This window comes from Oncorhynchus keta, chromosome 10 (genome assembly GCF_023373465.1).
Source record: "Oncorhynchus keta strain PuntledgeMale-10-30-2019 chromosome 10, Oket_V2, whole genome shotgun sequence".
NCBI classification, from domain to species: domain Eukaryota; kingdom Metazoa; phylum Chordata; class Actinopteri; order Salmoniformes; family Salmonidae; genus Oncorhynchus; species Oncorhynchus keta.
In genome coordinates, this window is record NC_068430.1 from 48,308,062 (window position 1) to 48,323,651 (window position 15,590).

Sequence of the window (15,590 nt, forward strand, 5' to 3'; positions counted from 1 at the left end):
AAAATAGTACAAATAAAGAAAAACCTTTGAAGGAGTAGGTGTGTCCAAACTTTTAACTGGTAGTGTAAATGTTTACATTACTTTTTTGATTGATTTCCCACAATGTTATAAGTCAGAAGACAGCAATCCATACCTTCCTAGGACCATGTAAATGTCCTATGTCGAATTAACTTGTTTTTGCCTCCCTCTGAAGGTTGGCTGCATCCCTCCATCCGTTTCTATCACTTCACTGCAACTTTACGTCAAAGGGGCGGTCCTTAGAAAAACATTTATCCAGCTCGACTGCTTCATGGCACAGACATGGCAAAGCAATTGCTGAATTTGTCTTGAGCAGGCGGATCTCAATATATTATGTTCAGAGCTCTAAGATAAAGAATGCAACTACACTTCCTTAAACCTAAAATAAATAAAGAAGTAATTTTGTGTGGAAGTCAAACATTTGTATTATGTTGGAGGTAGAAACATCGAACATGCTCAGAACAACTAAATCTAGACCTTTTACATATCCCTTCTACCATTGTCTGTAGGATGCACACTATTTAAATGGCCCAAATGTTGATTTAGACATTCATTAATTTAACACATTTTTACTTTCACTAATATGTTTGGTAAATAGTAAAGGTGTAATATTTTGAGTGGATGTTCATAAACAAGATAACTATACAGTGCATTCAGAAAATATTCAGACCCCTTCACCTTTTCCACATTTTGTTACATTTACATTACATTTACATTTAAGTCATTTAGCAGACGCTCTTATCCAGAGCGACTTACAAATTGGTGCATTCACCTTATGACATCCAGTGGAACAGCCACTTTACAATAGTGCATCTAAATCTTTTAAGGGGGGTGAGAAGGATTACTTTATCCTATCCTAGGTATTCCTTAAAGAGGTGGGGTTTCAGGTGTCTCCGGAAGGTGGTGATTGACTCTGCTGTCCTGGCGTCGTGGGGGAGTTTGTTCCACCATTGGGGTGCCAGAGCAGCGAACAGTTTTGACTGGGCTGAGCGGGAACTGTTACGTTACAGCGTTACTCTAAAATGGATTAGATCAAATTTTTCCCCTCATCAATTTACACACAATACCCCATAATAACAAAGTGAAAACAGGGTTTTAGCCATTTTTGCAAATGTATAAAAGTTTAAATACAGAAATAGCTTATTTACATACATTTTCAGACCCTTTGCTATGAGACTAAAAATTGAGCTCAGGTGCATCTTGTTTCAATTGATCATCCTTGATATGTTTCTACAACTTTATTGGGTCCACCTGCGTTAAATTCAATTGATTGGACATGATTTGGAAAGGCACACACCTGTCTATAAAAGATCCCACAGTTGACAGTGCATGTCAGAGCAAAAAACAAGCCATGAGGTCGAAGGTATTGTCCGTAGAGCTCCGAGACAGGATTGTGTCGATGCACAGATCTGCGGAAGGGTACAAAGGTCCCCAAAAACACAGTGGCCTCCAGCTTTCTTAAAAGTTTGGAACCACCAAGACTCTTCCTAGAGCTGTCCACCCGGCCAAACTGAGGGAGGTGACCAAGAAACTTTCCAGAAGGACAACCATCTCTACAGGACTCCACCAATCAGGCCTTTAAGGTCGAGTGGCCAGGCAGAAGCCACTCCTCAGTAAAAGGCACATGACAGCCCGCTGAGACGTTGTCAAAAGTACTCAGATCATGAGAACAAGATTCTGTCATTTGATGAAACCAAGATTGAACTCTTTGGCCTGAATGCGAAGATTCACAACTGGAGGAAAACAGGCACCATCCCTACGGAGAAGCATGGTGATGGCAGCATCATGCTGCGTGGATGTTTTTCAGCGGCAGGGACTGGGAGACCAGTCAGGATCGAGGGAAAGATGAACGGAGCAAAGTAGAGAGATCTTTGATGAGAAAACCTGCTCCAGAGCGCTCAGTACCTCAGACAGGACAACGACACTAAGCACACAGCCAAGACAGCGCAGGAGTGGCTTCGGGCCACTCAAGGACAAGTCTCTGAATATCCTTGTGTGGCCCAGCCAGAGCCCAAACTTGAACCCGATCTAAAATCTCTGGAGAGACCTGAAAATAGCTGTGCAGCGACACTCCCCATCTACAGAGAAAGATGGGAGTAACTCCTCAAATACAGGTGTGCCAAGCTTGATATTTCAGGTTTGTATTTTTAATACATTTGCTAACAAATACTAAAATCTGTTTTATGGGGTATTGTGTGTAGATTGATGAGGGAAAAAAAGATTTCAATACATTTTAGAACAAGGCTGCAACGTAACAAAATGTTGAAAAAGTCGAGGGGTCTGAATACTTTCCGAATGCACTGTAAAATAAACAATTCCAATTGAAAGCCAAAGGTCATATTTTTCTAGTGGGGGGTGGGGGTGGGGGGGGGGGGTTGTGAAAACATTAGAGAATGTCTAAAATAGCATGGTGTGTGGTCCCATTAAAAAAATGTAACCTTTATTGAACTAGGCAAGTCAGTTAAGAATACATTCTCATTTACAATGACGGCCTAGGAATAGTGGGTTAACTGCCTTGTTCAGGGGCAGAACAACAGACTTGTACATTTTCAGCTCGGGGATTCGATCTAGCAACCTTTTGGTTACTGGCCCAACACTCTAAAGAGCATTGTAATTTATAATGAAGCACAGGGAAATCAGCAGGTGCAAAGTAGCAAGCATATCCATGTTCATATTGAAAGTTTATGGTTCCACTACAGTATGTCACTAGAAAGCCCTAATCATATGAAGTGGTGGGCATCCCGAGTGGCGCAACGGCACTGCATCTCAGTACTAGATGATTCGAATCCAGGCTGTATCATAACCGTCTGTAGGGCCGTGCACAAATTGGCCCAGTGTAGTTCGGGTTTGGCCGGGGTATGAATGAGTTCTTAACTGACTTGCCTAGTTAAATATTTGTATTTATTTTCTAACTGCGCATCCCCCCCCCCCTTGGCAAGTGGCAGAATTTTCACTCAGTACAACCTGGGGCCCGACCATATCTCAAGCTCTTTCAAATAGGACATACAATCACTGATCCCTGTGTCTTTGATGGTGGCAGAGCTCTTTTCCAGAGAAGCCTTTGGACCACAGCCATAAAAAAAAAAGCTGAAACTTCAAATGGTTTCTGCCTTCTCCATTCTCTCTCTCCCCATTCTTTGGAGCCGATCTACACTTTCTGTAGCCAGTGATTGGTGCTGGCTATCAGGGAAAGGGCACTCTGCCACATCAAAGGGTGACTCCACTCTGTCCATACCAGGCTGAATGAGAGCCTCATTTGATGTCAGTCATTTGGCAGCAAGCTAAACAACTGCCTCACTTACTGGTGTTTACAAGGAAACATGTCAATTGAATATCATTCTCCACAAACACTGATGCATTCAGAGAGTTAGAATATTCAGTAGGAAAAAGTCAAATGCAACTGTACATTTTTTTGTTGAAGGTTGGGTAAAATACCTACATTTTCTGCAGTGATTTGATATGGTAAACTGACCTCTGTAAACCCAGAAGGTCAAGGGTCATCCTCCTCTCTCCTGTTGAGGTGAGGCAGTCTTGAGCTCTTTTACTTGACCCTTTGCATTTTTTTATCGAAGTGGGACGTACAACGCACACACACACACACACACACACACTTTATTCTTCTTTTCATCATTTGTTCGATGAATCCCCATAAGCATAATCCCAATAAATCAAATTGAACTGGTGTTCACACTCCAGAATATAGATTAGAACTGAGGTATTTCAAAGCAATTAATTTCCATTTATTCTTCTGGGTCGGTTTCCTATTGGTTGAGGTACAGTTAGAATTTATAGGGCCAATTATAGTGGAAATAATGAAACGTTCATTTGGTTCATTAAAGTAATTCTCCTGAGATTTAAAAGCAGCACCGTAACAGAAAATGGGCACATTGTTCAGGCTTAGTTACCACTGTTATTCTTGTGCAGCATTGTAATGATGATGAATGTAGACCGTAGGGGAGAGTGGGGTAAGTTGAGCCTCTTTTACGTTAAGCATCACTCCGTTAAGGGACATATAATAAGTATTCAGACCCCCTGACTTTTTTCACATTTTGTTACGTTTACAGCCCTATTCTAAAATGGAGTATGGCCTGAACGCCATCCTTTAGAATGCACTATATATTTCATGATGTTGTGTGTACCTGGAAATAATCAGAATTCATGTAAACATTACAGTTTTGAAAACATAGCTTGTACAACAAAAGTGGTCTCTTGGCACAACTCACCTCAGGCATGGGGTAAGTTGAGCCAAGGGACAGGTTAAGTTAAGCTGCCTACACATGTCTGTATTAAGTGAAATATTACCACTACCGTTGTAAAAACCATGTGTATATTTATTTCCCAAACACAATTCAACACAATCACAATCACTTGTTTGTCTTTTAATAATTTTAAACATATTTTAACACAGGCTTAACATACACTTCATGTTTTTTTAACCCTTTTTACATAGGCTAAGCCCTGTTGTTACTTCATATCCCAGCGATAATGTCTTGCATTACGCCTGGGAAGAAAATACTTCGATTTGCTCAATTTGCCATTAGTTCCACCACTGCCAAAACACCAGTTAGAAGTTAATGTTTTATGCGATCAGTTAAGTAAGAACTAAACAAGGGAAACTTGCGTGTGGTCTACATTCACCATTGCTCACTGAGGACCACTGCTCTTTGCTTTGCTCTTGGTCCTCTTTCTAAACCCACAATATCAGAACCATATATTTGGCTCCCGATTGGCGCAGCGGTCTAAAGCACTGCTTCTCAGTGCACAATTGGCCCAGTGTTGGCTGGGGTAGGCCGTCATTGTAAATAAGAATTTGTTCTTAACGGACTTGCCTAGTTAAATAAAGGAAAAATAAAAAGTACATGTATCAGCTCTTACCTTCTGCAGCCACTGCGTGTTGTTCTCCATGGCCGTCTCCAGGTGCTGCAATTTCTGCGCAGACCAGTCACTCTCTGCAGGGGGTGGTTTGTCCCTTTGAACCATGTTGGTGCTGCCGTATTGGACCGGGCTGGCCTGACAGCGCTCCATCTCTGGTAGGATGAAGGTGTAGCTGCAGTGGCCGTGCTGGACACGATGGAGCCCCCTGCGCTTTTCTCCTCTGCGCCTCTGCCCTCTACCACCTCCTCCTCCTCCACTAGCACCCACTACGCTAGCCCCCATTACCCCAGCCGTCAGCATCAGCCCCCAACCCAACAGGATTTTCCTCATGGTGCTCCCCACACCTTAATGCCCAGGTAGTAGCACCTGTGCTGAGTTGTTGTGATAAAAGTGCCCCCCCCCCCCCCCACTTCACTCACTCACTTGAGGTATGGATGCACATGGTTCCAAGCAGAAAAAGGAGAGGAAGCCCTTGTGTCCTCTTCTTCTTAATTTAGATGTATTTTGTCTGTGCTTTGGTTCTTATTATTCTCGATAAAGTCCTGATTTTCTCCCCGCAGGTCCCTGTTTCCTCTAAACTTTCCCTGGCCCCAGTGCTACGTAAGTGAACAGACAAACATTGACCCCTAAATAGCCACAGAGAAAGAGAGAGGGAGGGGGAGAGAGACAGAGAGAGAACAAGAAAGTGAGGGAGCAGCTCCAAATGAGTTCTCAATCTTCAATGTCCAAAAAAAGAGAGAAATGCTTTCCTCCCATCCCACTCCAGTGGGTCGAGTTTCAGAAATGGCCAAAGTGAAATAGTTCTGCCCCCTCTTATCTGAGGGTTGGGGGGGGCTGAGGGAGGTCTATTAGAACACCCCGTCTCTCCGCTCCACTAATCTGCTCTGTCCACGCTGGGGATAAAGATGCCATGTATGGTCTCTCCCCGTTTCAGCCCAGGTTAGGAAACATACATAAGTAAATGCACATGAATCAGGGCTTGTTGCTTTTTACATTTTCTTTCTCTAAGGCACTTTTGGTCACTTTTCACTGTTTTCCGAAGTGTCGATTCATTCACATGCGTCTAAACTTTTGAGAGCAAGCCAAATTAGCATATGCTTATCAGTCAACTAAATGTAAAATGTCATTTTTCACATTTTCTGAATAGAACGTTTAACTTGTCTAAGCTTGAACGTACACAACGTCATCCAGTTCTACTGTAGTCAGCAAATATACCATAGCATGCAGCTCATTGGTGAAACCATTTTTCGTCTATTGCACCTCGTTGCCCTTTATTTATTTTCTACACAATCCTTATTTTTGGCATAGTTTGTCTTGTATCTTACTGCTGTTGCAGTCCTTAGGGAGAGAGGTCACAGGGAGTGACTTTTTGCCCTGCCTAAAGTGATTCTCATGAGAACTGGGAGAGAAGCCTGGTGAAGGTTCTTGAATATTCTATTTTGACTAAAATCAGGACTTTCAGCAAGTGAAAATCATAAACTACCCCTTTCACCTTTCCTGTGGGAACATTAGTGATATATTTTATTCCGCATTCTTTTTCAACTCTTGCATGTGGTGGTCATCATGCTGTTTGGTGTCTTTTTACGTTGATTTTTTAACTTGGTTGTTTTACAGCGAAGTCACAGCCCTTATTTCATATCACACTCCGACAGCGCTGGCTCCAAATCAATCTTCAGTGGCCTGAATGGTGGTAGGATGTGGAGGATAAGGTGAAGGAGGAGGGGGTAGGCTTTCTATTGCCTTGATTGCTGTCTGGGGAGCAGAGCAGAGTCTCTATATCACACCCAAAGGACACATTCATAGCAACAGATTGAGACATGGAGTGAAAGGTTAACACCTTCACAATATAACTTCCTGTCAGACTGTTTCAACTGATCATTTTAGCAGTTCAAACTCTCCCTGGTAGTAAGACAAGATCTGCCAAATCAATCACAGGTTTTCTGTTTGGGATTGTGGAGTAGTGTGATTTATTTTACAATTACGTGGTCATCCCTACTGCCTTTGGCCTGGCGGACTCACTAAACACAAATGCATCTTTTGTAAATAATGTCTGAGAGTTGGAGTGTGCTCCTGTAAAAACAAGAAAATGGTGCCGTTTGCTTTGCTTAATATAAGGAATTTTAAATGATTTATACGTTTACTTTCGATACTTAAGTATATTTAAATCAAATAATTGTAGACTTTTACTCAAGTAGAATTTTACTGTCTGATATTCACTACTTTTACTCAAGTATGACAATTTCATACTTTTCCAACCACTGTTGTGGAGTGTAGGTCAGCATCTGTATAAGTTCGTATTATACATTTGATCATTTCATCTTTTCAAAATAAATTCCTTTCATTTTGTTGGTTGGTAAAGCCTGGTAACCCCAAATCTCAACAATATTGCATATGTGGCCGACCGCATCGATTCGGTCTTTTGGAATAGTGTTTTTTACACTGGATAAAGTATAGACTCAGCGCTACAAAATGGTATATCATACACTGCAGTTGAGGAACAATGGGAAAGTAATTCTGCTTTGAAAGTTGATAAACTTGTAACCCCAATTTTGAGAAAATAGTCCTTGAATGTTTTGACACACCTACTGGAGAGGCTCTTTGCCTACACCTATTCAGCATCGTTCACCACCTCTTAAGCCTTAGCCCCACCCATTTCTTTAAGGATTCACATGTGAAGCCATGTGCTAAACAGAGTGAGTGAAGTAGTGTAGTAAACAACCAAAGATTTCAAGACCAAAAGTGGTGAAAGTAGTAGCCTACAATAATTTTAACTCCAGGTAAAAATATACTTTATCTAGTCCTTAGCCTATATCCTACTCTCTTTGGTTCAGGTCATGTTGTTCTTCACATTTCGATCTGGATACTGCTACTCTGCAAACATGCAAGTAACCATTTCACTGTACCGTTTACACCTTCTGTATCCTGTGCATGTGACAAATACACTTTGATTTGATATAGAGTGTTTTAACCAGAGATTATATTTTCTAAGTATTAGATGATGCTTACCCAGACACACGTGTCTAAAATGATGGGTCATGTGAAAAAAATGCTAAATGCATCCCCCAGTCACATTTAGCTACTGTATGTGGATAGGTCACTATTGTCTAGACTATTGTACACATGTTCATGAAATACAATAGATGGCAGTAATCAACCCCAGACACACCTGACTAACTTGATGGGTCATGTAATCATCTGGCAAAGAGGAGTATTTTGTTTAGACATGTAGCTAGCTAGCTAAACAATGAACAATTAATCCCAACCCCTAGCTACAGTACAAACGGATTGTCATAGCTAGCCACTATGCATGAAATGCTGTGGTATGAATCTATAGGTAGCTAAAGCTTACCTACTAGGTTCAATATTATCTAGCTACCTAACATTAGGCGATAACCAGCAATGCTAATTATTTCTGTGATACGAATAATATTACTACACATAACATTAGCTAGTGAGCCAGCAAGCTAACGTTAGCTAGCAGTATGCTTTAAATTGCAATGAAAATTACTTTCTGACAAAATTAGAAATGTTTAATATCTGAAAATGTAGCTGGATGAACCCTTCACGGCAGAGTGTTTTTTCCATTTGCTTTGTAGCTAGATACAGCTCGTTTGGCTCGTTTGGCTGAATCACATAGAGACACCACCTGGTGAAGTAAGTTGTTTTTTTCAAGCGGCCATCTTATCTTCTACTGTCACTGTACCTCAGAGGAGGCTGTTGGGGGGGGAGCTATGGGAGGATGGTCTCATTATAATGGCTGGAATGGAATTAACGGGCCGGTATCAAACACATCAAACATATGGAAACCACGTTTTGACTTCATTCCATTCCAGCCATTACAATGAGCCTGCCCTCCTATAGCCCCCCCGCTTGAAAAAAACGAAACTTACTCCACCAGGTGGTGTCTCTTGTGATTCTGCCATTCTTTAAGGATTGTGAATGGCTGGGTCATAACCTGCCTTACAATTCATAATGCTCTCCACCTGCACAATCACCACTGGGGGGGGGAGACTCACCACAGACTCACTGTTTGGATTGTCTGAGTGTGATGATAAGGCGGATTTCTTTTCCCGTTTTAGATCTCAGCTCTTATGAATCAGTGGCATTTATAGACATGAGAGAGAAAATGGACTACAGGGTGGGGTAACTCGACAGCTTGGTCATTCCGTAGTCATTCTGCAATATATGACATTTACTTTTTGTCGCTCCATGGCAAAATACTGCACATGGCAATGGTTCACATATAGTGATATCTAATGAAATGTTCAGAAGTACGACATTTAGATGTTTCTGAAGTCTCCTATTACAGAAGTACTGATATTATCAGTATTGCATACCTCTAAAGGGGCAACCTGACATTGCTGAATCCAGAGTTAGTGGAAATGTGTTTGTTCACATTGCAACACCATAATACCAAAACAATACATTTCCAATACATGTTTAAGTACAGTGTCTTCAGAAAGTATCCACACCCCTTCCACAAGTTTGTTGTGTTACAGCCTACATTTAAAATGTATTAAATGTATATGTTTTTGTCACTGTCTTATACACAATACTCCATAATGTCAAAGTGGAAATGTTTTTTGAAAAGTTTACAAATGGAATACTTGTTGTCTTGAGTCAATAAGTATTCAAATATGTTGTTATGGCAAGCTTAAATAAGTTCAGGAGTAAAATGTTGCTCAACAAGTCACAATAAGTTGCATGGACTCACTGTGTGCCACAGTAGTGTTAAACATTATTTTTTAAAGGACTACCTCATCTCTGTACCCCACACATACAATTATCTGTAACTTCCCTCAGTCGAGCAGTGAATTTCAAACACAGATTCAATTACAAAGATCAGGGAGGTTTTCCAATACCTCACAAAGAAGCATGGTGAAGTTATTAATTACACTTTGGATGGTGTATCAATACACCCAGTCACTACAAAGATACAGGCGTCCTGCCCAACTCAGTTGCCAGAAAAAGGAAACTGCTCAGGGATTTCACCAAGAGGCCAATGGTGACTAAAACAGTTAGAGTTCAATGGCTGTGATAGGAGAAAACTGAGGATGGAACAACAACATTGTAGTTATTTCACAATTCTAACCTAATTGACAGAGTGAAAAGAAGGAAGCTTGTACAGAATACATGTATACTGTTTGCAACAAGGCACTTAAGTAATACTGAAAAAAATGTGGCAAAGCAATTAACTTTTGGTCCTAAATACAAAGTCTTGTGTGTTGGCAAATTCAATACAACACATAAATTAGTAACATTCTCCATATTTTCAAGTATAGTGGTGGCTGCATCATGTTATGGGCTTGTGCTTGTAATTGTTAAGGACTGGGGAGTTTTTCAGTATAAAAAAAAGAAATGGAGCTAAGCACAGGCAAAATGTTAGAGGAAAACCTGGTTCAGTCTGCTTTCCACCAGACACTGAGATTAATTCAACTTTCAGCAGTAGAATAACCTAAAACACAAGGCCAAATCTACACTGGAGTTGCTTACTAAGAAGACAGTGAATGTTCCTGTGTGTCTGAGTTACAGTTTTGATTTAAATCTACTTAAATCTAGTAATGATCAACAACTAATTAGACATAGCTTAAATAATGGGCAAATGTTGCACAATCCAGGTGTGGAAAGCTCTTAGAGACTTACCCAGAAAGGCTCCCAAAGTATTGACTCAGGGGCGTGAAATTTTAAATACATTTAAAAAAATATGTTTTCACTTGTCATTATGGGGTACAGCGTTGCTGTACAGCATTCATGGGTGCACACATTAACCATATACTCATATACAGAGTGCGCAGCTGAACACTGTATGCTGGAAACACTTGGTTTGTTGTTTTTGACAAAAAATAACTAATCTTCGTTAGATATAAATAGTGAACATGTTATTGGTTAGATTCCGTGACACGGTTAGCTTTTAACAGTTAGGACCGCTCGTTCATGTACCGGAATCCTGCTTAACAGACAGGTTGAAGCCTGCTCGACAGAGCCGCTAACCTTAGCTAGCTCTAACTGCTAGCCATCAAGCTAACGAAGTTAGTCCCTGATGAGTATTGCAATGGAGTCCTTTTTGTCTGGAGAAGTAAATTAACAGTTCTGGTGCTATAGGAGCTGTATCTACTAAGCTTTGTTTCGGGACAAATTGGATCACTCAGTTTCAACACGGCAATTGTTTGCTTTCTGAGGATTATAGGATTGAAGTGGCTTCCTTTAACAAGCAGGTTTCCAGCCTACGTAAGAAACTGGGGAAAACGTAGAGTGGAATGTTCACCTTTTCCACGCCGGTGGCTGGATGACGTTATCATTTGTTGGATGCATTTGTCGTTGTCCGACTGGCCGTGTTGCCCGTAGTTCATTCGCCAGTGGAGCCTTCGACTGCCTTTCCTCCCACATCTGATAGCGGAGTCGAAAGAGCATGCCAATCAACGATGTTCGCATGTCACGAGCCGTGGAAGCCAAAGACAGCGGTTTACCGCAAACAAGGCTGCAGTCGCAACGGGGGGCCCGGAGCGGATGCAAACAACGAATAGTTTCGCAGCCCTGGAGCCTGATCTTCCCGCACCTTTGTCGCTGGGGGTACCTTTGTCTGCGGCCGCTGTGCCCACTCCTTCCCCTACGATTTTGAACTCGATATCGACAACCTTCCATCGCTGCTTTGGATCGAGCGGGGCTTCCCCATCTATAGGATGCCTGCACCAGGCGCTGGGAGCTATGGAATCAAGTTATCCTGCCTCTCGCCCGTCCTTAAAGGGTTCTTCAAATCCAGTGAAGCGTGGGAGTGGCCGAATTTCCTCGTCCTTCTCGCCAGACGTGATTTGGGCAGCTCCATGGTAGGAAATGTCACTGTTCCTGGTGCAAAAACAATGCCCTATCCCAGAGCTCGAGTATATGACATTACTAAGCTGCCCACTATTCTACGCCAGGATATGGAAATCTATTCCATCAAAGTCCATGTGGGTTTTAATGACATCATGAATAGCAACCCTGAACTGTTGAATCTGGATTTTAAAGAGCTGATTGATTCTCTGCTAGACACTTATAAAAGACCCATCATATCTGTGTCACGGCTGTTCAAAGGAGAGGACCAAGGTGCAGCGTTGTGAGCGTACATTATCTTTTAAAGATCAAAATGACACCAAACAATAAACACTACAAAACCAAACCATGAAGCTCAAAGGCTAAGTGCCCTAAACAAAGTCCACCTCCCACAAACACAGTGGGAAAAAAGTGCACCTAAGTATGGTTCCCAATCAGAGACAACGATAGACAGCTGTCCCTGATTGAGAACCATACCGGCCAAACACAAAGAAATAGAAAACAGAACAAAAAGCATAGAATGCCCACCCCAACTCACGCCCTGACCAAACCAAAATAGAGATATAAAAGGATCTCTAAGGTCTGGGCGTGACAATCTGGCCTTGTGCCCTCTCTGAACTGTGGCATTGAACGCTTTAGCAGGACTCTTTCTCTTCACTACTGGCTAAGAAATTATTGCAGCTCAATGGGTGTAACTTTTGTTGATAATTTCAATACCTTTTGGAAGCAAAACATATTTTATAAGGAGGATGGGATCCACCTGAATAATTTAGGTTCCTGGATCCGTTCAAAGACTTATAAGGCTGCGTTGAGACAATGACTTATCAATGACCCAAGCCCAGCTCAGTTACTCCCTACCATTGTGTCGCTGATGTGTCATAATGCTTCAGCAAATGTACATTATACCAATGGGCATTGGTAGACAATGGAATTAACCTAATGTATGTCCCTCTAACTGCCTCTGCTGAACCTACTATCACGGCTCAGGCTAAAACCCAGATGGAGAAACAGGAGGCGGATAGTACGAGTCTCAGAGCTTATTATAGTTCAAGGGGCAGGCAAAAGGTAGGTCAAGGCAGGCAAAGAGTTGTAAATCTAAAGACCGGTGAAACAGATTAGGGTGTGGCACCTACAGCAATTGTATGCAGTAATCATGTGCCTATGAACTAGAGGTATACTGTTAGCACTGAGGTGGTGTGATCTAGTAGGACGTCCACTGCGTGCAGTTCCCCCTTTATTAAAATAAATAATATGAGCATGTCTACTTCTGATAAGCTTCCAAGTAAATCAAATCAAATCAAATTTTATTGGTCACATACACATGGTTAGCAGATGTTATTACGAGTGTGGCGAAATGCTTATGCTTCTAGATCTGACAGTATATAGCAGTATCTAACAATTCTATAACAAAACCCAATATCTACAAATTCCACAACAACCTAACACACACAATCTAGTAAAGGAATGGGATAAGAATATATAAATATAAAATATATGGATGAGCTGTGACAGAGTGGCTAAGATGCAATAGATAGCATAGAATAGATAGTGTGGGAGGCAGTATACAGTTTATACATATGAGATATTAATGCGAGATTTGTAAACATTCTTAAAGTGGCATTATTAAAGTGACTAGTGTTCCAAGTGGCCAATGATGTCAAGTCTGTAGGTAGGCAGCCGCCTCTGTGCTAGTGATGGCTGTTTAAAAATCTGATGGCCAGGTGGTTATTGTCCTTGATCTTTTTTTGCCTTCCTGTGACAGGTGGAGAGCCCTGCGGTTGTGGGCGGTGCAGTTGCCGTACTCTCGATTGTGCACCTGTAAAAGTTAGTGAGGGTTTTCGGTGGCAAGCCAAAATTACAATTGGCTCAGAGCGAGGCAGCACGGCTTCATCGTTACTTGTTTTTGTAAGAAGTGTTGACAAGCTGAATGCACCAAGCTGTCTGTTTACTAGCACACGGCTCAGACACCCATGCATACCCCACAAGACAAGCCACCAGAGGTCTCTTCACAATCCCCAAGTCCAGAACAGACTATGGGAGGCGCACTATACCATGTTACCTTTATTGAACTAGGCAAGTCAGTTCAGAACAAATTCTTATTTACAATGACGGCCTGCCAGGGAACAGTGGGTTAACTGCCTTGTTCAGGGGTAGAATGACCGATTTTTACCTTGTCAGTATCGGGGATTCAATCCAGCAACCTTTCGGGTACTGGCCCAACGCTCTAACCACTAGGCTACCTGCCGCCCCACCCTACTACATAGAGACATGACTACATGGAACTGTATTCCACATTTGGTAACCGATGCATTTTTTAAAACAGGTACAAATACACCTTATGGAACATCGGGGACTGTGAAGAGACACAGGTACAGACACGCGCGCACACACACACACACACACAAAAGCTAGCACTCTACACACACGTACATTGAAATAACGTTGTATGGTGGTATTATACATTTTGTATTGTAGATACGTAGTGGTGCAATAACGTTATATGATGTATTGTTTTATCTTTTGTTTTACGTGAAATGTAAGTGCCTTATTAATGTGTTTGGACCACAGGAAGAGTAGCTGCTGTGGGATACCTAATAAACACAAATGGGTGAGAAAAAAAACATATACATTATTTCATCCATTTTGAATTCAGGTTGCGAAACAACAAAATGTTGAATAAGTCAAGGGGTATGAATACTTTCTGAAGGTGCTGTACATTTCCAGTCGTCAGGTTATTGGCAGATTAATTGTTTAAAAAAAGCTCATTCTAAATGATTAATTACTGGTTTTATCATTTTATACTATGTCAAATTTGCAGTTGAATTTTGCTTGAGTCCATAAATAGCTCTTCTTAGATTAAATCATTGGGACACTTTTATTTATAACTCCCATTTTACTTGTATAACTACATTGTCCAGCCAACATGACAACTATCGCCTGTACTCACAAGACTGTGTTTGTTGATTGTGCCTGAGACCTGTACGGAGCTAGGGGAAATACTCTTTAATCCTGTAAAGGTATTCCTTTCAACTTTATCAACAATATGTAGCTTGGAACGAGCTTACATATCATATGTACAGTGGGGCAAAAAAGTAATTGCACCAATTGTGCAAGTTCTCCCACTTAAAAAGATGAGAGAGGCCTATCATTTTCATCATAGGTACACTTCAACTATGACAGACAAAATGAGAGAGAAAAAAATCCAGAAAATCACATTGTAGGATTTTTAATGAATTTATTTGCAAATTATGGTGGAAAATAAGTATTTGGTCACCTACAAACAAGCAAGATTTCTGGCTCTCACACACCTGTAACTTCTTCTTTAAGAGGCTCATCTGTCCTCCACTTGTTACCTGTATTAAATGGCACATGTTTGAACTCAGTATAAAAGACACCTGTCCACGACCTCAAATAGTTACACTCCAAACTCCACTATGGCCAAGACCAAAGAGCTGTCAAAGGACACCAGAAACAAAATTGTAGACCTGCACCAGGCTGGGAAGACTGAATCTGCAATAGGTAAGCAGCTCGGTTTGAAGAAATCAACTGTGGGAGCAATTATTAGGAAATGGAAGACATACAAGACCACTGATAATCTCCCTCGTTCTGGGGCTCCACGCAAGATCTCACCCCGTGGGGTCAAAATGATCACAAGAACGGTGAGCAAAAATCCCAGAACCACACGGGGGGACCTAGTGAATGACCCGCAGAGAGCTGGGACCAAAGTAACAAAGCCTACCATCAGTAACACACTACGCCGCCAGGGACTCAAATCCTGCAGTGCCAGACGTATCCCCCTGCTTAAGCCAGTACATGTCCAGGCCCGTCTGAAGTTTGCTAGAGAGCATTTGGATGATCCAGAAGAAGATTGGGAGAATGTCATATGG

The 15,590-nt window shown here is 41.6% G+C and overlaps 1 protein-coding gene across 1 annotated transcript in view; it reads right to left on the reverse strand.

Moving 5' to 3' along the window:
- Nucleotides 1–5,266, reverse strand: part of angpt4 (angiopoietin 4) — a 41,289-nt gene extending 36,023 nt beyond the window's left edge. The window contains exon 1 of the mRNA XM_035778467.2: nucleotides 4,894–5,266. Within this exon, the coding sequence (XP_035634360.1) occupies nucleotides 4,894–5,223 (330 nt within the window). The 5' untranslated portion in view covers nucleotides 5,224–5,266. The remainder of the gene's footprint in view (nucleotides 1–4,893) is intronic.
- Nucleotides 5,267–15,590: the final 10,324 nt, after the last annotated feature.